This window comes from Mesoplodon mirus (assembly GCF_964341445.2).
Source record: "Mesoplodon mirus genome assembly, chromosome: 15".
NCBI lineage: Eukaryota > Metazoa > Chordata > Mammalia > Artiodactyla > Ziphiidae > Mesoplodon > Mesoplodon mirus.
This window is the reverse complement of record NC_138991.1, coordinates 52902280-52926438: the sequence shown is the minus strand read 5'-3', so window position 1 is coordinate 52926438 and position 24159 is coordinate 52902280. Positions and strand designations below refer to the sequence as shown.

The 24159-nt window shown below is 48.2% G+C and overlaps 1 protein-coding gene across 2 annotated transcripts in view; it reads right to left on the bottom strand.

The window, feature by feature from the left end:
* Window positions 1-24159, bottom strand: part of MYH11 (myosin heavy chain 11) — a 125518-nt gene that overhangs the window by 67958 nt on the left and 33401 nt on the right. For both annotated transcript variants that reach the window (XM_082644054.1, XM_082644055.1), the window contains exon 4: window positions 8937-8964. In XM_082644054.1, the coding sequence (XP_082500180.1) occupies window positions 8937-8964 (28 nt within the window). The remainder of the gene's footprint in view (window positions 1-8936; window positions 8965-24159) is intronic.

The following is a 24159-nucleotide window of genomic DNA, read 5'->3' as shown; positions in this document are numbered from 1 at the left end:
GATCCTGAGCCCATTCAGATCCAAGGCAAGAATCAGGACAGCTGTGCACATAGCAACCCCAGATCACTACTGCCCGCTCCTCTTTCCCACCATGATTTCCTCATTCTCCATCTCTGCCTTCAGCTTCTCCCACTTCCTCCCTTTCACAACAAAAGACATTTCACAACAAAGACATGGTCATTGGCATGACCATGACTGTGGCCCTGGTCTTCCACCTTGCAAGGGCAGGGAAGTGAGACACAGACTCTGGGAATCTGCTTCTCCCCACGTGGCTGCTTTGCTCAACAGTTTCCAAGTTTTACTGATAAAAATAAATTATCCTAGGAGGTTGTGCCAAAGAAAACAATCCAAGCTCCAGGCTCATGGGCATCTGAAGACTGACGTGCTCAGGGCTGCTTCAGAAACATTAATACCTTTGCTTTTCTGACCCCTGGACTCTGGGGATGAAGTCTTCCTGGTCTGAGCTCCCTAAACCTTGGTGCTGTTTCTTAGGGGACTTGGTGCCCAGCTCCCTCATCCTGGAGGAGAACCTGGACTCATGACCATATATGGCCTCCTGGCCTTGTAATTACCCCACTGCCAAGTCCTTTTTTTTTTTTTTTTGCAGTATGCACGGGCCTCTCACTGTTGTGGCCTCTCCCGTTGGGGAGCACAGGCTCCGGACGCGCAGGCTCAGCGGCCATGGCTCATGGGCCCAGCTGCTCCGCGGCATGTGGGATCTTCCCGGACTGGGGCACGAACCCATGTCCCCTGCATCGGCAGGCGGACTCTGAACCACTGCGCCACCAGGGAAGCCCTGCCAAGTCCTTTTAATCAGTCCAGCCTCAGTGGCTGGAAGGAGCTACCCAATGGCAGCTTAACCCCTCAGCCCCCAGCCAGGCTGGATTTATGGGTGTGTGACCTGTGCAGTCCCATGGGGACTATACTGAGGAGGCCCCTGTGCTTGATTTAATGCTCTGATGTTGCGATCTTGAATTTCTAAATATTTTTTTAATTAATTTTTTTTATTGGAGTAAAACTGCTTTACAATATTGTGTTAGTTTCTGCTGTACAATGAAGTGAATCAGCTATAAGTATACCTATATCCCCTCCCTCTTAGACCTCCCTCTCCCCCACCCCCCCATCTAGGTCATCACAGAGCACCGAGCTGAGCTCCCTGTGCTATACGGCAGGTTCCCACTAGCTATCTATTTTACACATAGTAGTGTATCTATGTCAAACCTAATCTCCCAATTTGTCCCACCCTCCCCTTCCCCCTCTGTGTCCACATGTCCGTTCTCTACATCTGTGTCTCTATTCCTGCCCTACAAATAGGTTCATCTGTACAATTTTTCTAGATTCCACATATATGCATTAATATACGATATTTGTTTTTCTCTTTCTGGCTTACTTCACTCTGTATGACAGACTCTAGGTCCATCCACATCTCTACAAATGACCCAATTTCATTCCTTTTATGGCTGAGTAATATTCCATTGTATATATGTACCACATCTTCTTTATACATTCATCTATCATTGGACATTTAGGTTGCTTCCATGTCCTGGCTATTGTAAATAGTGCTGCAATGAACATTGGGGTACATGTGTCCTTTTGAATTATGGTTTTCTCAGGGTATATGCCCAGCAGTGGGATTGCTGGGTCATATGGTAGTTTTATTTTTAGTTTTTTAAGAATCTCCATACTGTTCTCCATAGTGGCTGTATCAATTTACATCCCCATCAACAGTGCAAAAGGATTCCCTTTGAACAAGGGGCTCAGCATTCTCGTTTTGCATAATTTTACAAGTCAGGTAACTGGTCCTAGCTCCTAGGGTTGAACACCATTTGAGTCCATTTCAGCCATGGTCTGCCATTGGTAGCAAAGCCAAATTGCCTCTGAATCTCAGAGCTGTTCAGTCCCTGGTCCTCATGTGACTCCCACCCCTGCAGCCAACAAAGTCCTCTGGATTTGTGCTGTCCAACTCCTATACATCCTACAAAGCCCAGTTAAGTACTGCCTCTATTTTGAGTACTGCCTCCAGCTCCCCAGGCAAAAGCAGTTCCTCTTTCCCCTGCAGCATCAATCAGCAGAATAACACAATGGGCTCCAGGGCCAGACTGCCTGAGTTCAAGTCTCTGCTCTGCCCTATGTGACCACGTGCAAGTCATTTAACTACTCCCATGCCTCAGTTTCCTCATCTATAAAATGGGTATAATAAAAGCACTTCTATGATTGTTATGAGGATTAAATGAGTGAATATATAAAACATTTAGAACAATGCCAGGTACACAAAAATGTTACCTATTGTTACTTTTACAACCATTTCTCTCTGTTTATATCATTCTGTTTATATCATTATCTTCAATATTCATACTATCATTAGTATGATAGTATGTTTATATTCTGGATTCTCTTGGGGAGGGACAAACCCAAGGACCTCTGGTAACACTGGGTCGACATTCTCCCAAGGGATCAATTGTCTGTGGCAGAATCACAGCTGTTCCCTTGAATGGATACTGTGGCTTTCCAATTTGCCGCAGTCTTCACCACTCCCTATTGCCACTCCCGGCCCACTTCACTCCTTTCTATTATCTGCCAGGCTCTCCTAGGCATTTGCATTTGTAGATCCTGGTCTGGGGTTAAGATGAATATCTCTAAACAGACAGCTGTAGATTCACTGGCCATGCCTAAAAATGCATTAAGATAAAATACCCATGAGCATGGTTATTATGCATACTAATAGCTACCATTCTTTTTCTGTTACCCTATACTTTCTTCTTTGGTTTCACTTAGAATGGCTGGGGGCTTAGTGGAAATTTCAAATGTAACTTACAAGTAGCACTTGTGTTCACTGTGCATTAACACGTCATCAGGCACTGTGCTAAGAGCTTTTTATGAACTAACCCATTTATTCCTTACAACCACTCTGTGAGGTAGGTGCAGTTGTCCATTTTCTAGATGAAGAAACTGAGGCTCAGACAGGGTCAGTGGCTTTCTGTAGATCATGTCATGAGAATATGACAGAGCTGAGACCAGGACTCTGTTCTTTTCCATCTAGCACACAAGCCACCCCCAAAATGAAAACGTGGTCTGTCTGGAGCCAAAATGTCCTCCTGTTGTCTTGCTCAGTACCTCTGAGTGTTGTCACAGCATCACTTAGGAGTGAAAGGGACCCAAATGCCCCACTATCACTTTAATTCCTCAGCCAGGAGAGTCAGCTAACGGTCTGAGGACCCCAATCTCTGGGTGGGCTCACTCCCAGCCCAGGCTCCCCAGGAGCCAAGACTGGGGGCCCCTCGTTAACCCCTGCAGCCACCAGGTAACCTGAGAAGTCTTCCTACCACAAGGCCTGCACCGATGGGTCAGCAAACTGGGGGATGAGCCGGACGCCCTCACTGCAAAGTGTGCGTCAGAATCTCCAGGACCCTTCAGTCCTCCCTGACTCACGCTTCCCGCCCTTCTGAGCTCCCAGGGGGCTGCAGAGGGGCAGCACCCCAGCTCCCTCCCTCTGCTGGTGGAGGTTCAGCTCCCAGACATGCCCCTCTAGACCCCCACCCAGAGCAGACGGGGGGTGCACAGCTCAGACACAGCCACCCCTTCAGCGTCCCCTGTGTAGACGACCCTTGACAACTGTTTCCAATCCCTGCCAGCTTGCTGACTGGCCCTGCAGCTTCACAGTCGCCCAAGACACTAGATAAAAACACAGGTTTCCCCAGCTCTACCCCAGATCCACTGAGTCAAGAGCTGCTGGGGGTGAAGCCAGGCCATCAGTCTCTTGAACTAATTGCCCAGGAACTGATGTGCAGCCACGTTTGTGGAGAGAGGTCTAACAGAGCCCACACTGGAGGTATCTGAGGTGTTTTTTTTTTTTTTTTTTTTTTTTTCTGTACACGGGCCTCTCACTGTTGTGGCCTCTCCCATTGCGGAGCACAGGCTCCGGACACGCAGGCTCAGCAGCCATGGCTCACGGGCCTAGCCGCTCCGCGGCATGTGGGATCTTCCCAGACCGGGTCATGAACCCGTGTCCCCTGCATCGGCAGGCGGACTCTCAACCACTGCGCCACCAGGGAAGCCCCTCTGAGGTGGTTTTATGCAGTTCATGGTCAAGCAAGCAGGGCTCAGCAGAACTCTGGTTGATACTAACCACGGCGCTGCATCAGAACCCCAGCTGCCAATCATGGGCACCTGCACTGTGCCAACATCGTGCTCAGCTCCCCCCTACACAACTCTTTCAATTCTCTCAACAACCCTGGGAGGTAGGCACAACTGATACCCCCATTCTACAGATGAGGAGACTGAGGCTGGGAGGTTTAACCAACTTGCCCAAGAACAAATTGCTGGCATGCAGCACAGCAGGAAAGCAAACCTAGATCTGTGCCTCCATAGCCTCGCCAGCTAAACACAGCGGCTACTCTCCTGAGACATCTGCGCCCCTTCAACATTGCACTGTGTTATCAAAAACACCTTTGAAAACCCTGCAGGCCTCTGCCAGAAAGTGTTTCTCCCTCTTCTTCAGAAACAGGGTGGAAGGGATGAGGGCAGGTGGGGTCAAAGTAGGAAGCCTGGTTGGGAGCGATTTCAGGCTGTGGGTGAAGCAACCAAGGCAAACCCCTGGGAAGCCTGCAGTTTCCCAAGAGTCAGCACTGGCCCCAGGGAGAGTGACAGAGACACCTGTTGGCCTGAGTTGCCTCCCCTGAAGGGGACAGTCGCCTGACACCAGCATCTCCTGCCACTGAGTCCCAGTCCCCCAGACCCTGGGGCATCAGTGCTTATCCCCAAGTGGCACTCTGGCCTCCTTGAATGATCAGAAGGATCCGCTCTAACCTCTTGTCCATACGCTCACCCCAGCCTGCAAGGCCCTGCATGACCGTGTCCCCGACCACATCCTCCTACCCTCCTCCTTCCTCCCTGCGCCCCACCCGCTCAGACCGTCCCAAAACACAAGTGGTTCCCACCTTAGGACCTTTGCCCTCGCTGTTCCCCACCCGAAACTCCTCCCCCAAATCCTCCTCAGGGCTTGCTTCCTCTCATCACTCGGGTCTCAGCTCATACCCCAAGTGGTTGAGCCAGGGCGAACAGGCTGCAGCTCTTTTCCTCCCGATAGATGTGCTAAATACGAAAGATGCCAGCCATTCCTCACCCCCTGATGCCACAGTCCACGGTGGGGCAGGGGATGGTGGGGCTGTGGCTGGCTCATCAGTGAAGACCAGAGAATGAGGGTTGGGCCCTCCAAAGGCCTCAAGAAATTTAGGTCCAGGTCTCACTATCGACAAAAACTCGCTGTGTGCCTCTGGGCAAATCTCATGACCTCTCTGATTTCCTCCTCTATAAAAATGAGGTAACTGGACTTGAGCAGTGGGTTCTCTGCTCTGCCAGGACACAAATGTTAGTCATGACATATGAATATCTAGCTTACAGGGCTTGGTTCTTAGTCAGATATATACATAGTAGTCATATATATGAGTATGTGTGTCTGTATATATAGATATACATATACATATTCATATACATACATATATATATGTAACCCTCACAACAACTCTATTAAGTACCATTATCATCATTCCCACTTCCCCACTTTATAGTGAGAACGCGGAGCCCTGGAGAGGTTAAATTTGTACCTGAAGCTACAAGCTAGTGAGAGGTAGAGCCAGGATCGAAACCCCGGGTGGTCTGGCTTGTAACCCCCACTCTAAGGAGGCTTTCAATGACATAACTCGGTGGATAGTCCCTTCCATGGATGAACCTAGATTCTAATGAGACCTGCAGAGAAGTGGAGTCACATTTGATATGGAGGCTGGGGACCAACAGCCTGTAAGTCAACACAATCAATCACAGAAAGGTAAAATTGAAAAATCCCTTAAAACATCCCCAAAGCAATGCATCTGTGACTTGGTATGCAATGCCCCTCTAAAGCAGCTTCTGTGTATAAATGCCAACTAGATGCAGGAATTCCGAGTGTGCAATACGGACAATGCAGGAGAGATAATGGGCTCGGCAAGGCAAGATGCTAACACCCTCAGGGCCACAGGGGAATGAGACCAGGGGAGGGATCGGCAGAGTCCCATGTCTATTCTCACCCTCACTCTGGAACACATCCAATGGGTGGATGGTGGTGACCTCACCCGCACTAGATCCGCCAGTGCTAGTTTTCCTCCCGAAGCGCGTGGTTGGTTTCTCTAAGCTACGTGCACAGTATGAGACCCCAGCGCCAACAGCCATGACCACCCCTGACACATACAACTCACGCTGGCCATAACCAGCCTGTCTATGTGCTATTGACCCAATTCTCCACCATAATTATCACCCTGTCGCCGCCCCACCCCCTCAAAGCAATATTTGGAATACAAGTGAATGAAAGGGAGATATTACTACAGAGACCAACTTGAATCCACTTTCATATTAAATAATATGAATCATTCCCAATTTTGATGCTCTATGAAAATTTCCTGCAACCCTTGTAACTGACCAGGTGTGTGTGGGGGGGGGCAGGAAGTGCAGTCTCAGTTATCTCTGAGGACCCTTCCTAGCCCAAAGTTCTGGGACAGAGGTTGTAAACAGGTGGCCCATTGGCAAAGCCAGCCCACAAATGGACTTTATTTGTCTGGAGCTCTGTGTATATGTGTTCATGTAAATTAGGTGCCAATGTTTAAAAATTTGATATTTCACATAAAAGCTAGATTTCCAGCTTCTATTGAAATGTAGGAAAGTCTGGCAACATTGGACCTGCATTCCCCCCTGGCAACAGTGGGCAGAAGATGGGTAGCAGCTCCCCCCCTCAGATGGGCCATTTTCTCCAGTTCACCACACTCCCCACCATTCCCTACTGTACTACTCCCAGGACTTTTCACACATTAACAGTACTTGGTTGACTTTGATTGGCCTTTGAGTTTGCAACCACAGTCCTACATGTCCTGTAATACCTTTTCTCAGACAGAAGGCTTTTGTTGGGAGACACACTCTGGCCAAATTGATCTCTCAGTTTCTCCAATAGAACACGCTCTATCTGACCTCAGGGTCTTTGCATATGCTGTAAACTCTTCCTCTCTTTTCTTCATCATCTCTGCATCACTTCTTTGGGAAACCTTTAGTGTTCTCCCCAGTTAGAACTCCTCTGATTTACACATTCTCCTAGTTCCTTACATGTCTCATTCTTCATAATTTTCAGTTTGTAATTACACATTTCTTTAAGTGATTTTTAAAATGTGTATGTATTTTTTTTAGTTCCTGAAAAGGTAGTACCTTCACAGGATCAAACAGTAAATTCAAGCAGTACCAAAGGGAAGTGTGTAATTATTGTCCTAGTGGCTGTCTTCCCTCTTGAGAAGAGGGGTTGTTTATTTTTGGTTCATTCCTATACTCCAAGTGCTCACCAGTGGGACAGACCCATTCAATCTGTTGAATAGTGAGTGAGACAGGAGTGGGTGTAGAGGTGAAGAAGGAAGGAGGGTGTATTAGTTTCCCATTGCTGCTGTAACAAATTATACAAACTTAGTGACTTAAAACAACACAAACTGATTATCTTACAGTTCTGGAGGGCAGAAGTCTGACATGGATTGTACTGGGCTAAAACCAAGATGTCAGCAGGGTTGTGTTTCTTTCTGGGAGCACTAGGGGAGAGCCCGTTTTCTTGCCTTTTCCAGCTTCTAGAAGCTGTTCTCATCATGGGCTTCCTCCATCTTCAAAGCCAGCAATGGTGGGGTGAAGTCCTTCTCACATTGCATCTCCCGCTGACTCCTCCCCTGCCTCCCTCTTCTACTTGTAAGGACCTTGTGATTACATTAGGCCCAGCTGGATAATCTAGGATCCCTTCGCTATTCTAAGGTCAGCTGATCAGCAACCGTAATGCCGTGGCAACCTTCATTCCCTTTTGCCATGTCACCTGACACATTCACAGGTTCTGGTGATTTAGGAGGTGGAGACCGTGGCGGGACCATCACAGGCACTTGTACTGCACTTTGCTTTATTGCAATTTGCAGATATTGTGTTTTTTTACAAATTAAAGATTTGTGGCAACACCCAACAGCATTTGTTCACTTCATGTCTCTGTGTCACGTTTGGGTAATTCTCGTAATATTTCAAACTTTTTCATTATTATTCTATTTGTCATGGTGATCTGTGATCGGTGATCTCTGATGTCACTACTGCAAAAAGATTGCAACTCCCTGAAGGCTCAGATGATAGTTAAGATTTTTTAGCCACGGGCATTTTTTAATTAAGGTGTGTACAGTTGTTTACTTAGATATAATGCTATTGTACACTTAATAGACTACAGTATAGTGTAAGCATAACTTTTATATGTACTAGGAAACCAAAAAATCTGCCTGACTCGCTTTACTGTGATATTCACTTCATTGGAGTGGTCTGAACTAAATCCACAAATTCTCCAAGGGACACCTGTATTCTGCCCACCACAGGAGAGATTTTCCTGAACACTGAAAACCCTCTGAATGATTCTAAGTTGAGTTAGTATCTCCTGACTATGTATCCAGGTCTTCAAAGAAATAATGACACCAGCCACCAAATATGGCACAATGTGGTTACTAATTGTGAAATTTGAGGGTGATTGTTTAACACAAGCCAAGACTTCCTCACCAACGGAAATGGCATCTACCTTCACAGAGCTGTTATGGAATTAGATGCAATTCTGTCTGTAAGATATTTAGTTCAGGACCTGGCACACAGTAAATGCTCAATAAATGCTGGTTTTTAAAAGGGGGTGGTGCAGAACAAGATGGCACCAGGTATCACTGGCAGTTTAGGGGTGCCAGCCTCAGCATCAGAACATTTGTTCAACAAATGTTTAGTGAGCACTGACGCTATGCCAGGGACAGGGCAGGGGCAGGGTGCATGGAACAGCAAACACATCAAAGAGCCCTGTTCTCATGGACCTTTTTCTTTAATAGGTTGGATCTTGACTCTAGAAAAACAAAAGAAAAAGCAGCTCCACTTACGTGCAGAGAATGGACTGGTCCTCTCGATCTGAGAACAGAAAGAAAAAAAGAGCCATGAGTTAGAATTTGCTCTGAGCTGAGGGTCTGGATATGGTGCCTCCCAGACCTCCCATTTAAGCTCTTACATGCTGGCCCCACTGGGGCGACAAGGGGCCAGCTGGGCTCATTGCCCAGGGCATAGGGGATAAGACCAAAGTCAAGAGGGCAGCAGGGCTCTTTTAGATACTTTTCCCGACCCCCCTAAAGTCCTGGAGGCAGCCCCAGAAAGATACCGGAGACTGACTCGTTCAGGAGGCAGTGAGAATCCCTGCCCCACCAGCTCTGGAGGGTCCCAGGAGACCCACTCTGCCCAGATTAGGTCACAGACAGAACACCGACTTTGGATCCAGACAGACTGGCATTCCAACTTGGCCACTTCCCACCTCTATGGCTTTGGGCAAATACTCTTAACCTCTCCATGGTTCACTTTTTTTATCTGGAATATGGGGTAGTGGACATTTTTGGTTTGAAAATCCAGTGTCCATTTCCTCTTCTTCCGAGAAGAGCATCCTATGGTCCTTAAGGATCCATGTTCCCTGCCCACCCCACCCCACCCCCTGCCATCATGTACAGTCTTGGTGGGACTGACCCACAAGCTACCCCAGCCAAGAGGCAACAACGTTTCCTAGGCTATGTCAATCAGAATCTCTGAGCTCAAACTCGAGCTGGATCAAGGATGGAGAAGCACAATGGAGGTCCTGAGGGGGCCTCACTTCCTGCCCCCAGAGCCCAAACAGCCCCGTTTTCTAACATTTTCTGAGGCTGGCTCCCCACTCTTTCCATCCCATCTGTGAGCTCCCCAGTACTCCTCCAGAAATTCCTTTTCTAGATAAGGTCTCTGTCACTTACCACCAGAGAACCCTGGTGGGTGCACAGGGCATCGTGAGATTAAACGTGATTAAGCAGACATTACTGATCACCTTCTGCTCTTAAAGGGGCCTTAGGGGGTGGAGCCAAGATCCCCTACGAGGGACACGAGGAAGGTTAAACACCTCAATCATCAGCCAGTTAACCATAACTGAGAAAGCAGAGCATCACATCCTCTGCTGGGCAATGGTGAAGCGGCAGGCATTTCTAAACTCCATTCCCTGCTCCATCCCCAGCATCACAACCCTCAGCCTCTTATGATCAAAGATCTCCCGGGATCTTGTGACATCCTCCTCCAAACCCCTTCTCAGAGTAATCTTTCTAACATGTTGAACTGCCTGATCACTCTGCTTCTTAACCCTCTTCCACTTTGGAAGTTTCTTAAAATGTTAATCATAAATTCATCATATGACCCAGCTATTCCACTCCTAGGAATCTACCCAAGAGAAAAGAAACATGTGTCTCTACAAGACTTGCACACAAATGTTCACAACAGCGTTATCATAATAGCTAAAAAATAGAAACAACCCAAATGTCCATCTGCTGGTGGATGGATAAATAAAATGTGGTCAATCTATACAATGGAACATTATTCAGTCATAAAAACAATGAAGTACCGATACAGGCTACAACGTGGATGACCCTCAAAAACATGATGCTAAGGAAAAGTCAGACACAGAAGGCTACATGTTGTGTGATTCCAGTTATAAGAAATGTGCAGAATAGGTAAATGCATAAAAGAGAGAAGGTAGATTAGTGGTTGCCAGGGGCTGGGGTGGGGTGACTGCAAACAGGCATGAAGGAACATTTTGGGGCTTGTAAGCTGGATTGCAGTGATGCTTACATAACTCAATTTATTGAAAATCACTGAATTTTACACTTATCTTGGGAGGATTTTTGGTATGCAAGTTTTATCTTAATAAAGCAGTTTTTAAATGCTGTCCACGGCCCCCAGTGTCCTCAGATGAGGCCCAGAAGGGGCACTCAAGGCCTCCCATGACTGGCCCTGCCTGCCTCCCCAGCCTTGGCACTTCTGTGTCTGTCGCTCTTAATTCCCCAGCAACCCCACCCAGAACAACCCCCAACGCACTCTGTGCCTTTGTTCAGGCTATTCTGGCTGCCTAGCAGGCCTTTCTCTTCTCCTTTCCTGGCCATTTCCCTCAGTCTCAAAGATGACACCTCTTCTAAGAAGCCTTCCACACAGTGATGGAGCCAGGGGGAGGCTTGGCTGTAAATCTCCGTCAACGCTCCTAAGCTATCACAAATAGTCAACCTTGTTGGAGAGAAGAAGCCCTAAGAAAAGCCCCCAGCCTCCATCAAATCACCTGACTGCTGCCTCTAAGACCCCCCAGACAGAGATCCTGGAGCTGTCACTGGCTCCTGCCCATCCCCAAGACAGATGTCTCTACCGCCACAGCCCCTGTGCTGTCCAAGCGCCCTGTCCGAAGCTGGATTTTTTTCTCTTTGTTTGTGTCTCTGCCCCCACAGAACCATGAACCGCTCATAGGCAGAAGTATCCAGTTCTGGACCCCGCTTCCCTCAGTTTCTGGATCCCCAGCCCCTGAGCCCTAAGTCCCTGACACAGACACAGAGAAAGTGTAGCTTTGTGAGCACTGAAAAAAGCCAACCCCAAACCTGGAAGACATGAGTTTCTTGATGGGGAAGTTCAATATACACACAAGAAACTGAGTCACTCACTCATTCATTCAACAAATGCTTTTAGGGCATCTACCAGGTATTTGTCCCCATGCTAGACCCTGAAAATACCACATAATAGTATCTACTACTTAGCACCTCCTGTGTCATGCATTATTTCAAGCATTTGCCTGTATTAACTCATTCAACCCCCATACATCCTATGAAACAGACTAATTTTATCCCCATTTTACAGATGAATAAACTGAGGCACAGAGAAATTTTAAAACTTGCCCACAGTTACACAGCTAGTAAGTGGATGAGGTAGGATTTGAACCCAACACCTACTATTTATTGAACACCTATTACGGGCCAGATACACTTTTCTGGCACTTTCCCTGTATGCTCTTTGACCCTGACCCTTTTAAGTTTAAGGAAACTGAGGTCAGGTAACCCAAAGTCACACAGCCACTTCAGGGACCGACCTGGGGGTTGAAGCATCATGCGTCAGAGTCTGGGCACTTTCTGCTGTTCCAAATACAGGACAGGGCACAGGAAATGGAACGGGGGTCCCTAGGGGCCCAGGCTCCTGCTGGATTAGGGAAGGCGTTGGGAGACAAGGCAGCTTGGAGGGACCAGCAGGGACCAGTCAAGGGAAGGAGTGAGGCCTCCTTCCCAGGCCAGAGAAGCAGCCTTACCACCTAAGGTCTAAGGTGACAAGAAGGAAACCGGGGCAGGAAGTGGCCTCGGGGATGGAAGGATCTGCTTCCCGTGAATCAGCGTAGATCCATCCCATCACCGCTGCCACACCTGGTCTGAGAACCATCACTTCAGGCCCAGATCCTCTCCTCCCATCTCCCTGCCTCTGCCCACGCCCCTGCCGTTCTCACAGGGCAGCCAGAGGGGTCTTCTTTTTTCTCTTATAAATTTTTAAAATTTTGGTGAAACATACATAAAATTTACCACTGAGACCATCTTACAGTGTCCAGTTCAGCAGCACGCAGCACGTTCACACTGCTGTGCAACCATCACCACCATCCATCTTCTTCATTTTCCCAAACGAACTCCATACCCATTAAATAATAACTCCTCAGTCCCTCCTCCCTCCAGCCCGGGGCACCACCATTCTACTTTCTGTCTTTACGATTTTTGACTACTCTAAGTGTCTCATGTAAGTGGAATCGCACAGAATTTGTCTTTCTGTGTGGCTTATTTCATTTAGCATAGCTTCCTCAAGGTCCATCCATGTTGCAGCCTGTGTCAAGATGTCCACTGTATGGATACACCTCATTTTGTCGATCTACTCCTCTGTTGATGGACACCTGGGTTGCTTCCATCTCTTGGCTACTGTGAGTACTGTTGTTATGACCATGGGTGTACAAACATCTGTTGGTGTCCCTGCTTTCACATCTTTGGGGTACATGCTCAGAAGCAGAATTGCTGGATTATGTGCCAATGCTGTTGAACTTTTCAAGGAGTCGCCATACTGTTTTCCATAGTGGTTGCACCAGTTTACTTTCCCACCAGCAGTGCACCAACATTCCAGTTTCTCCACATCCACATCAACACTTAACTACTTTCTGATACTTGAAAACAGCCATCCTGACAGGTGTGAGGTGCTACTGCATTATAGTAGAAAAATCTTAAAAGAGTCAGATCAGCCACGGCCTGGTCAAAACCAGCTGGCTAGTCCCAGTGGCCCCCAGTCTCCCCACCATGGCCTACGAAGTCTGGCCTGATGTGTCCCCACCCAGCTGCCTCACTGGCACCTTTCTCTCCTTACCCTTACTCAGCTCCTAAACAGCCACCTGCCCCTCACAGAGCACACACTCTTCCCTTCCAGGGCCTCTGCCTGGAACACTCTCTCCCCGATTTTTGCCATGGGTGATGCCTTCCCATCATCTTGAGGGCTTCCACTCCCGGAGAGACCTTTTCTAAGTCTCTGTCCACAGGGATGCAGGCAGTTGCCTCCGGGCACTCAGGCAATTAACTTGTTTATTTCCTTCACATCACTTAGAGCCATCTGCAATGACCTCTTGTGTTTGTCTATCTCCCTATGCTGGAAAGCAAGCTTTACTGGGGAAGAGGGGGGCTTGTCTGTTTTGTTTAACACTGTATCTCAAGTACCTGGCATATAGCAGGTGCTCAATTATATTTGTTAGATGGATGGATGGGAAGATGGATGGATGGATGGATGGATGGATGGATGGATGGATGGATGGATGGATGGAAGGAAGGATGGGAGGATGGGTGGGACTGGAATAGCCCATGCCTATGCATCACTGGGGACCAGAGAGGATAGTCATGACCATATCTGGGAGAGGGAGGCAGATTTACATCACATAAAGAAGATCTGGTCCGCTCCAGGGTCAGATGAATGAGATGACTGTGCAAGCTCCATGGACCCTATGCCCGTCTCCAAACAACCTTCTCTCTATCCCCTCAGATAACAGATGGACATTCTGGTGGCCTGGCTGAACCAAATCCTCAGGGCAAAAGGCAGAAGAGCCAAAAGGCTATTTCATTCCTCTTTCTCACTCTCACTTTTTCCACCTTGAGCTGGTAGCAAGGGCCACAGCTGCCCACAGGGGCCATGTTCAGGGGGTCTGGGGAGGCTCCCCTCAGGCAAGTCTGACCTCTGAGCTGAGGGCCAGGGGCAGCCCTCACAGGGAGAAGGGCCACAGGAAAGAGGCAGCCCCTCCTTTGGCAGCAGGACTCTCCGTCACCACAAAGTCCCGTCTTCTGGCTCAGCTGTGCTGATTCCGATCAGGCCTACATCCTTGCCTCCTGCTACGACTTGTGGGCTGCTCCACAAACCTCAAGAAATAGCCACATCGGAAACTCCCACACGTGTGCCCAAGGACAGATGTTTAAGATGGTCACTGCAAGAATATCAGCAAAAGCAAAAGACCGGAAAGAAACCATTCAACCAGTCTATCAACTGCAGACTAGCGAAATACATTTTGGTATTTAAAATCTGGTAGGGCATGGGTGGGGGGCATAAATTGGGAGACTGGGATTAACATATACACACTACTATATATAAAATAGATAATCAACAAGGACCTACTGTACAGCACAGGGACCTCTATTCAATACTCTGTAATAACCTAAATGGGAAAAGAATCTGAAAACGAATGGATATATACATATGTATAATTGAATCACTTTGCTGTACACCTGAAACTAACACAACTTTGTAAATCAACTGTACTCCAATATAAACTAAAAATTAACTTAAAGAAAAATCTGGGGACTTCCCTGGTGGTGCAGTGGTTAAGAATCTGCCTGCCAATGCAGGGGACACGGGTTGGAGCCCTGGTCCAGGAAGATCCCACATGCCGCGGAGCAACTAAGCCTGGGCGCCACAGCTACTGAGCCCGCGCTCTACAGCCCGCGAGCCACAACTACTGAGCCCACGTGCCACAGCTACTGAAGCCCTCATGCCTAGAGCCCGTGCTCTGCAACAAGAGAAGCCACCGCAATGAAAAGCCCGCACACCGCAACGAAGAGTAGCCCCCTCTCGCCGCAACTAGAGAAAGTCCGTGTGCAGCAACGAAGACCCAACACAGCCAGAAAGAAAGAAAGAAAGAAAGAGAGAGAGAGAGAGAGAGAGAGAGAGAGAAAGAAAGGAAGGAAGGAAGGAAGGAAGAAAGAAAGAAATAGAAGACATAAGAAAAAAAAATCTGGTAGGGCCACACAGTGGCACATTGGGCAGCCACTGAAAAGAAACAGGCAGATTGTCATGGACTGATGCAGAACAATCTCCAAGACATAGTAAGTTAAAAAATAAAAGGCTAGGTGACATAGCATTACACCTTTTATGTTTTAAAAAGAGGGATATATTTTCACACACACACATATACATACCTAAGGTGTACATTCACACACACATCTTCAAATACTTGTGTATGTTGGATATATTGTGAAGCTACTCGACACAGCCAGCGATGGTTGTCCCTGAGAAGAGGGTCTGAGGGACTGAGAAGCAGCACAGGAGGGAGACCTCCCTTCAACTCCATCTCCTCTGTCCCGCTCGTGTTTGTGCTATGAGTATGTATGACCGTTCCCTCATCTCACCAAAAATGGGTAATGTAAAAATAGTCTTTATTGCTCTCAAGGAGCCCATTATGACCATGAAACTTAGGAAAGAGAGGAAAGAAACAGCTGCCTGCCTGCAGCGTCCCCAGCAGCGCCCACCTCCAGAGTATGCACTGTGCCGCAGGCACCCCCGAGCTCCTTCTGTGCAAGGTGACCCGTTCCACCCTCACAGCAGCCCCTGAGCTGGGCACTGGCACCACGGCCACTTTACAGATGAGGACAGTACAGTGGAGTGAGGCGACTTGCCCGAGGTCACTGCAGTGGGATGACCTGTGGCCCCCAAAGAAATATCCACTTGGAAACTCAGAAGGTGACCTTATCTAGAATAGGGGTCTTACAGATGTAATTAATTAAGGATCTCCAGATGAGATCATCTTGGATTTAGGATGGGACCTAAATCAATGACCAGTGTCCTTATTTATAAGAGAAAGGAGAGGGGAATTAGAGGCAGAGGGAGAAGCCACGTGAAGGAGGAGGCAGGTTGGAGGGATGCAGCTACAGGCTGAGGACGCCGAGGACCTAGAGGCCGCCTGAAGCCAGAAGAGGAGAAGGGCCTGGACTGGATTCTCCCTCAGAGCCTCTGGAAGGAACCAACCCTGATGACACCTTGATTTCAGACCTCTGGCATCCAGAACTATGAGAGAACAAATTCTTGTTGTTTTAAGCCACCAAGTTTGCAGCCATTTGTACAGCAGCCCTAGATAATGAACACAGTCACACAGCTAGGAAGTGGCAGGCGGGGACTCAAACTGAGGCGCGCGATCCCAGAGGCCTTGCTTCCAGGCCACGGCTTTGTTTTGTCTCCCTCAGATAACCCACAACCATGCGCTGGTGGCATTTCCTTCCAAGATAAAAACAGTAAAACTTTCATCTCCCCAGTACACTCTGGAGAGAGACAGAGGTCAGCATCACAAGAAATGTGTGGGGGGAGGTACCCTGTGCTGGTACAACCGCCAGCTCCTTGGACTGGAATCGAGGGAATATGGATGCCTGTGCCCCCAACTTCCACCTGGAGGGAGAAGTCTGCTGAGGACCAGAGCAAACTAGGAAACCAGTTCAAAACGGATTCAGGAAGGGGCAGAAAGGCAAGACATGGAGGAACCAGCACCCTGTGATCAGCACCCAAGCAGAGAGAGAACCCTCTGGGGCTGGCCCAGAGCCTGCACTTTTTTAAGGAGTGATTTTGAGATGGACAGACGGACGTGCTATCTCCATCCGTCTGCTACAGGGAGACAGGCAGTCTTTCCCAGCAGCCTTGGGAAACCTACACCCAGAGGACGAGAGATTTATACGGTCAGATGCCCGTCCTGAGGCCTCTCCTCCCAGGTCCCCAGGAGAGGGAGTGGGCTCCAGGGAAAGGCTGGGCAGCTGCCGGGGCGGATCCATGCCGGGCGTTGCCAGGGGACCTCTGGCCTGGGACATTCCCATCGGAAACACACCGGCTCCAAGCGTGGGAAGCTAACTGTGCCCTGGTTGGTTATGGGCAGGAGGGCTCAGTGTGGGTGCTGCTTGCTGACCCATGCGGAGCCCAGGAGACCAACTTCCCCGGGCTTCCTAGCTGATTCCTTCCCTGAGCTTGAGATCGTGTCTGACATGAGAGAGTGGAGTTCTCTGAATGTGCAAAGCAGTTTCCCTCTCAAGCTTTGCACACACTGTTTCTTCTGCCCAGAGCACCATCTTCATCACTTTTCTACTCACCTAATCCATTCTCTTTTTCTCTTTTTTTTCCCTTTTAGGTGAAATTCACACAACATAAATTTAACCATGTAAAAGTGAACAATTCAGTGGCATGTAGTACATTCACAATGTCGTGCAACTCACACTTCTGTCTAGTTCCAAAACATTTTTATCAGTCCCAAATAAAACCTCATATCCCTTAAACAGTCAGTCTCCATCCCCCACTCCCCATAACCCCTGGCAACCACGAATCCGCTGTCTGCCTCTATGGATTTGCCTATTGTGGACATTTCACACAAATACAATTGTACAATATGTGGCCTTTTGTGTCTGGCTTCTTTCACTTAGCATGATGTTTTTGACGTTCACCCCTGTTGTAACATGTATCAGAACTTCATTCTTTTTTACAGCTGAATAGTACTCCAATGTATAGATAGACCACATTTATGGTTCCACTCATCCGTTGATGGATGTTTGGGTTTTTCCTAGCTTTTGGCTATTGTGAACAGTACTGCTATTAACATTCAAGTACAAGTTTTTGAGCACCTGTTTTCAATTCTTTGGGGTATATACCCAAATCCATTCTTGAAAGGTCACCCTGAGACTCACCTCCTCTATGATACTTTCTCTGACTCCATACCTCCCTAGAGCTAAGTTGGGGGCCTTTCTACTCTACATCCCCCCCAGGGCTGCCATGGACAGTGGTATGAGTTGTACACTGCATTACTCTAAGGGAGAACCATTCACACTGGTCACTGTAGATTTGTATATTTATTACAACCATCTTTCAGCAGATGGAAGAAAGATGCCTTGAGAAAAGGATACCTTTTTCTAATTCTATAAAGGTACCACCTGTTCTAGTGGTGACCCTGGCTCCCATAGTCCAAAGATTCCCACCATGGTAGCACTTAACCTCACCATGATCATTGTTTCACCTCAATACTTTTTAGGAGAAAAGGATTATTTGGAATGGTAATGGACCATTTTCCCTTAATATGACAGGCAGAATATTTCTTTTTCATGTTAGTAAAAATTATGCTACTTTACCAAAGAGTAGAAACAATACAAATGTCCAACTGGTAAATGGATAAACAAAATGTGGTCTATCTATACAATAGAGTATTGCTCAGCCATAAAAAGGAATGAAGCACTGATACAGGCTACAACATGGAGGAACCTTGAAGACATTATGCTATTAGGTAAAAGGAGTCAGTCACAAAATACCACATGTCGTATCATTCACTCCATTTATACGAAATATCCAGAAGAGGCAAATCTATGGAGACAGAAAGTAGATAGTAATGGGGTAGAACTGGGAGTGGGAATGGGGGAGTCACTATAAGAGGCCACAAGTGAGCACAAGATGTCTTTCTGGGATGATAGAAAGATAAACTTAGATTGTGGTGATGGCTGCATAACCTTGTAAATTCACCAATAACTGGTGAATTGCATACTCAAAATGGGTTGATTTATGGTATATAAATTACACCACAATAAAAGTTTTTTAAAAAACAATGTTACTTTTACACCACCTCTAAATCAAGAGACCTGATTCCTTGAACATCATACAGATCTATTCATTTTTCAACAGTTACAAAACTGCTTTTTTTCTTAAATAAGTTATTAATTTTTTATTTGGATTAAAAAATTAGTACACAACAACTGCAGAAAGTTTGGCAAAGACAAAATCCCCCTACCCTGTGATGGTTAATATTTGGATATATCTCCTTTTCATTATTTTTTATAGCGGTTTAGAGTGATTTACACAATTGATGCCATTCGATGGCGTGCTTTTCTAGTCCTTTTCATTTAACATTTGACTATAAGCGTTGACCATGTCATACAGTCTTTGTTGCTGATATTAAATGGGCTTGTAATACTCTATGGGGAGGCTACTGCTTCTTCTCAACCTCATCTGGTTACTTCCCTCCCCCACTTACATCCCAGCCACACCGGCCTTCTTGGCACTTCCCTAGCTCATCATGCCCATTCCTGCCTCAGGGCCTTTGCACTGCCTCCTCCTTCTTCCTCTAAAGCTCTTCCCTGGTTCTTGATGTGGCCAGCTCCTTCTCACCTTTCATGTCCAAGTTCAAATATCACATCCTCAGATGGAGCCACCTCTGACCACCATGCATCCAGAGCCACTCCCTCAGTTTCTCTTGATCCCATCATCCTGTTTTATCTTCTCCTTAGGGGGGAAAAATAACTTTATAATTTAATCACCTGAAACTTTTTATTTATTTATTTGCTTACTTGACAAAACTGTTTTAATGCTTCTCCTACTGGCCCATGTGTTCCCGAGGGCCAAGGGCTGTGCCTGATCCAGGGGGGCAGGGACCATGTTTGACACATAGTAGGTACTCAGGAAATGCTTGTTGATTTGAATCAGTCTCAGCCAATCATTTTTTCTCTCTCTCAATCTCTCTCTCTCTCTCTCTCTCTCTCAGAAAGGCAATTCAGATTGAAGCCACAGTCAGCGCTTCTTCCTTTATTCACATATTCACTCAGCAAACAAGTCCAGGGCCCCTACTATGCGTCAGGCAATGGAAACACAAAGTTTACTAAGACCTACTCAGTCTTTGCTTTTGAGAGGCTTATGATCCAGTGTGGGGGTCAGATGGGCAAAGAACGGACTGCAAGATGTGGGCAAATGCCACAATGGGTATATGCCAGCAGTGCTACAGAAAGGCTGTTTTAATGCTCCCCGAGAGACAGACAGGACCTCTTAGCAGCTGAGGGGACAGCTGAGCCACACAGAGAAGGATGTGTAGGAATCCTCAGGGGGAAAGGCACCAAGGAGGCTGAGCATCCCAAGCAGAGGGCCTGGGCCACGGGAAGTCAGAGATGGGAAAGAGCACAGCGCAAGAGCAGAGATGGCAGGGCTGGAGCCCGCATCCCAGCACCGCCTGCGCCTGGCTGAGCTGCCGGCCCGGAGCCCTGGGGTCTGCCTCACCTCACACCCCAGCCCCAAATGCACCTGTCTTCCCTCCTTCTCCAGGGCCTGGGGGTCTAGCCTTGGATGAGCAGGTGCGTGGGGGAGCTTTCCAAGGACAGAAAGGGCTCCTGTTGTCTTCCCTGCACCAGGCCTGAGTCTCCCAGGAGACGTCCAGCTCCCCACAGACCAGCTATTTCGGCCTGATCCCGACACCAGCTCGTGGTTTCTGGCTGGGAAGCCAGAGGCCTGCAGGCTGACCATAAAAGGAGAAAACCGAGCTGGGCCTGAGAGCAGCCCGGGCTGGCGGCTTTCCTTCCTCCCTCCCGCGCCAGGCTGCTGTGGGACCCATGGAGTGGGAGGTGGCCAAGCCCAGGTCCCCGCAGGGTCACCGCTCCCCCCGACCAGGGAAGGACCTGGCCTCCACCAAGTGCAGAAAGGTGGCTCCCTCCCTAATGCCACCCACAAAGGTGGATGCTGAGGGTTCCAGACCCAAGGTCAGTGCTGGGCCTCCACCCTGGGCCCAGCCAGGTGACAGCTCAGGCCCTGCACTTGCCTGCCTGGTGCTGTACTCCCCAGGCACTGTCCAAATCAACCCTCAAAACCACCGGGATAGGTATCTCCTCATGGGACAAATGAGGAAACTGAGGCACAGAGAAGTGGGCGCCTTGGCAGAGCTGGGATTTGAACCCGCTCAAAAGCGACTCCCTAAACCTCTGCCCTGTAAGTCTAGGCTTTCCTCTCTCTACCCTCCTCCCCACAGCAACGTGGGGAGGAAGAGATTCTGGGTGGGCAGAGGTACTCTGAGAGTTTGTGCTGGACCCCAGCAGGACTCTTCCAGACCCACATGAAGCTCTGGCATCTTTAATAGCGGAACTGGCCAGCTAAGGGGGTGTGGGTACCCGAAGACCGATATCCTCCCGGTGCCCTCCTGGGCTGCAGCTCCCACCTCCACTTTCTGTGTCCTCCTCTCTGCTCCAGCCCCACAGCCTCGTGTATCCCATCAGCTCCCTTAGGCCCACATGTCACCTCGTAAGGAGGCCTCCTCTGCCCTCCCAGCCTGGGACAGGTCCCAGCGTCCACCTCACAGCTCCATTGACCTCCCCGACAACACATGTACTTGTGGTTGGATTTGATTAACATCTGCACCCCTCAGTAGACTGTGTCCCCCACCACGAGCCTCCCCACAGTGAGGCCTCAATCAATACTTTTGGACAAAAAAGGGAACAGGGAGCTAGATTCTCTCTGAGGCTGGGAGGCCACAGAGCCGGGAGGCTGGAGCATGCATAGTCCAAGAGGAACACACCATCACCAAGTGTCAGCCAGAACTTCCCAAATCCACTCCCTTAAGCATATCTGCTTCTCCAACTCAATATTTACTGCTTATTTTAAAAAATTAATTCTCCTTAGCTCTTTCCCATCTGTGTGAGACACCATGGGCAGTCCGTAAAATGCTCATCAGAATCAGATGACCCTTCTTCCTCATTTCCTGCCAAAGAACGTGACCTTCTCATGATAACTCAGAGGGCCAACCAGATGGGGCCAGACAGATGGAGCTGCCAGCGTCCTTCACACCGCCAGGCCAGATGCTGAGCAGAGAGCTGCAGCAAAGACTCCAAGAGGCAGAGAAGCATGCAATCGGTCCCCTCCCTGGGGATGTGTCACAGGAACACAGTCTCAAGAGCAAAATGACTTAGAATTACTTCTCGGCTCCACCTCTTAGGCAACTCAGAGCATCAGTTTCCTCACCAGGAAGGGACAAAAACCCACACATTCCAAGGATGTGAAAATGAAATGAGACTGGACACACAAAGAGCTTAAAAATACCCAAGGCCATTCAAAAGCATAATAAGTGCTATTACTATTAGCTCTTTTATCATTACCACTCCATCCTCTCTGTCTTCTACAACAGGGAGCCAGTGAAGTGATTACAGACGGCAGTGATTCTGTCCCAGGAGGACAGGGTATCAGGCCAAGTTCAACCTTTTCTAATTATAAGGCCTAAGCCAGTCCCTTAGCCTTTTGGGGCCTCAGTTTCCTCATCTGTTAAATGGGGGTAACAGCACTACACTATCTACCATACTGCCTCAGAGAATGTTTCCAGGGTGGCCAAAGGTGACGTTGTCAGGTTTGACACTCAGCTCGGGGGCCAAGCCACTCAGTGCTCTGAGCCTCAGTTTCTTCAGTCTGTCAAATGGGGAGGCTGTCCTGCAGGGGACCGGCAAGGGCCAAGGGAGGCAGAATCTATGGGGCAGTGAGCCCAATGCGCATCGCTGCCCTTCCTGTCTCTGCTGAGCTTACAAGGGAGCCTCTTGGGGGTTGGGGGAGCACGAGCCAGCCCCCCAGTGCCTGCCGGCCATGGTCAGAGGGGTCAGACTGAGTGTGGGAACTTGCAAAGCAGAGAGTGGAGTTTGGATCACTCCACTCCCACAGACTTCTCCGCAGCCTGAAGAGGGTTCAGCCAAGAGCCTGGGCTGATAAAGTTCTGTAGCTGTTGTTTTTTTTTTTAATCCCCTGAGAGTGGCCATTTGGTGCTAATTAGGTGAGGACACAACACTTCCAGTGACAGATCCTGATGGTTCCTCTCGTCTGCAGAATGAAATCTCATCTGCCTTTCACACCATCCCTCACCCCAGGGACCCACAGAGGGGCGGTGGGAGATCCAAAGTGGATTTTGTAGGGAAAGCTTTGGTGATGCTTTCCCCACACTCATCATGCTAATTTGCTGAAGTCACTAACGTCAGCTTCCCAAGTGCTGGGCCCTCAACACTAACCCCCTGAGATGTAAGGAGACAGCCCTGCAGGAGCAAACAGCCTTCTATGGGGCAGGAGCGGCCTGTGCAGCAGCTCAGCATCACCCACTTGTCCAGAAAGCCCTGGGCTTTGCAGTCTGATAAACCAAGTTCAAATCCACTCTGATACTCATGTGTCAAGTTCTTCACCTCCCTGAGCCTCAGTTTCCCCAACAATAAAATGGGGCTAAAAATAGCACCTGCCTCCAGGGTTGGATTATCTGACCAGTCATGTAAACATAGGTCCACAAGCAAAGGAAGGGAAGGAGGTAAAAATAAAGAACATTTCAAAGGAGTCAATATTTGCTACATCTTAAAAACTATCATAGTAAATGTCATGGGAAAACTTAAAACTTTGTTGGCTTTCATTACTTTATAGTTTACTGTTCTTTTTATTCTGGATTACATGTGTGGGCACCGTAATAGTTTCAGGGCTTAATTTAAAGGTTCTAATCTGATCCTGTCTCCCTTGTGGGTTTGTGGGAAGGATGAATGGAGATTATTCCTGGAAAGCCCTGTGCATATAGGAAGCACACAATAAAAATCCACTATCACCATTATTGCTTCTTTGGAAAAGAAGGAGTGAGAGAATTTCTATCAAAAGATACTGGGTTGGGGCTTCCCTGGTGGCGCAGTGGTTGAGAGTCCGCCTGCCGATGCAGGGGACACAGGTTCGTGCCCCGGTCCAGGAAGATCCCACATGCCACAGAGTGGCTGGGCCCGTGAGCCATGGTCACTGAGCCTGCATGTCCGGAGCCTATGCTCCACAACAGGAGAGGTCACAACAGTGAGAGGCCCGTGTACAGACAAAAAAAAAAAAAAAAAAAAAAAAGATAGTGGGTTGAATTGTGAAAATGACTATACTACCCAAAGCAATCTACAGATTCAATGCAATCCCTATCAAAATACCACTGGCATTTTTCACAGAACTAGAACAAAAAATCACACAATTTGTATGGAAACACAAAAGACCCTGAATAGCCAAAGCAATCTTGAGAAAGAAAAATGGAGCTGGAGGAATCAGGCTCCTGGACTTCAGACTATATTACAAGGCTACAGTAATCAAGACAGTATGGTACTGGCACAAAAACAGAAATACAGATCAATGGAACAGGATAGAAAGCCCAGAGATAAACCCACACACATATGGTCACCTTACCTTTGATAAAGGAGGCAAGAA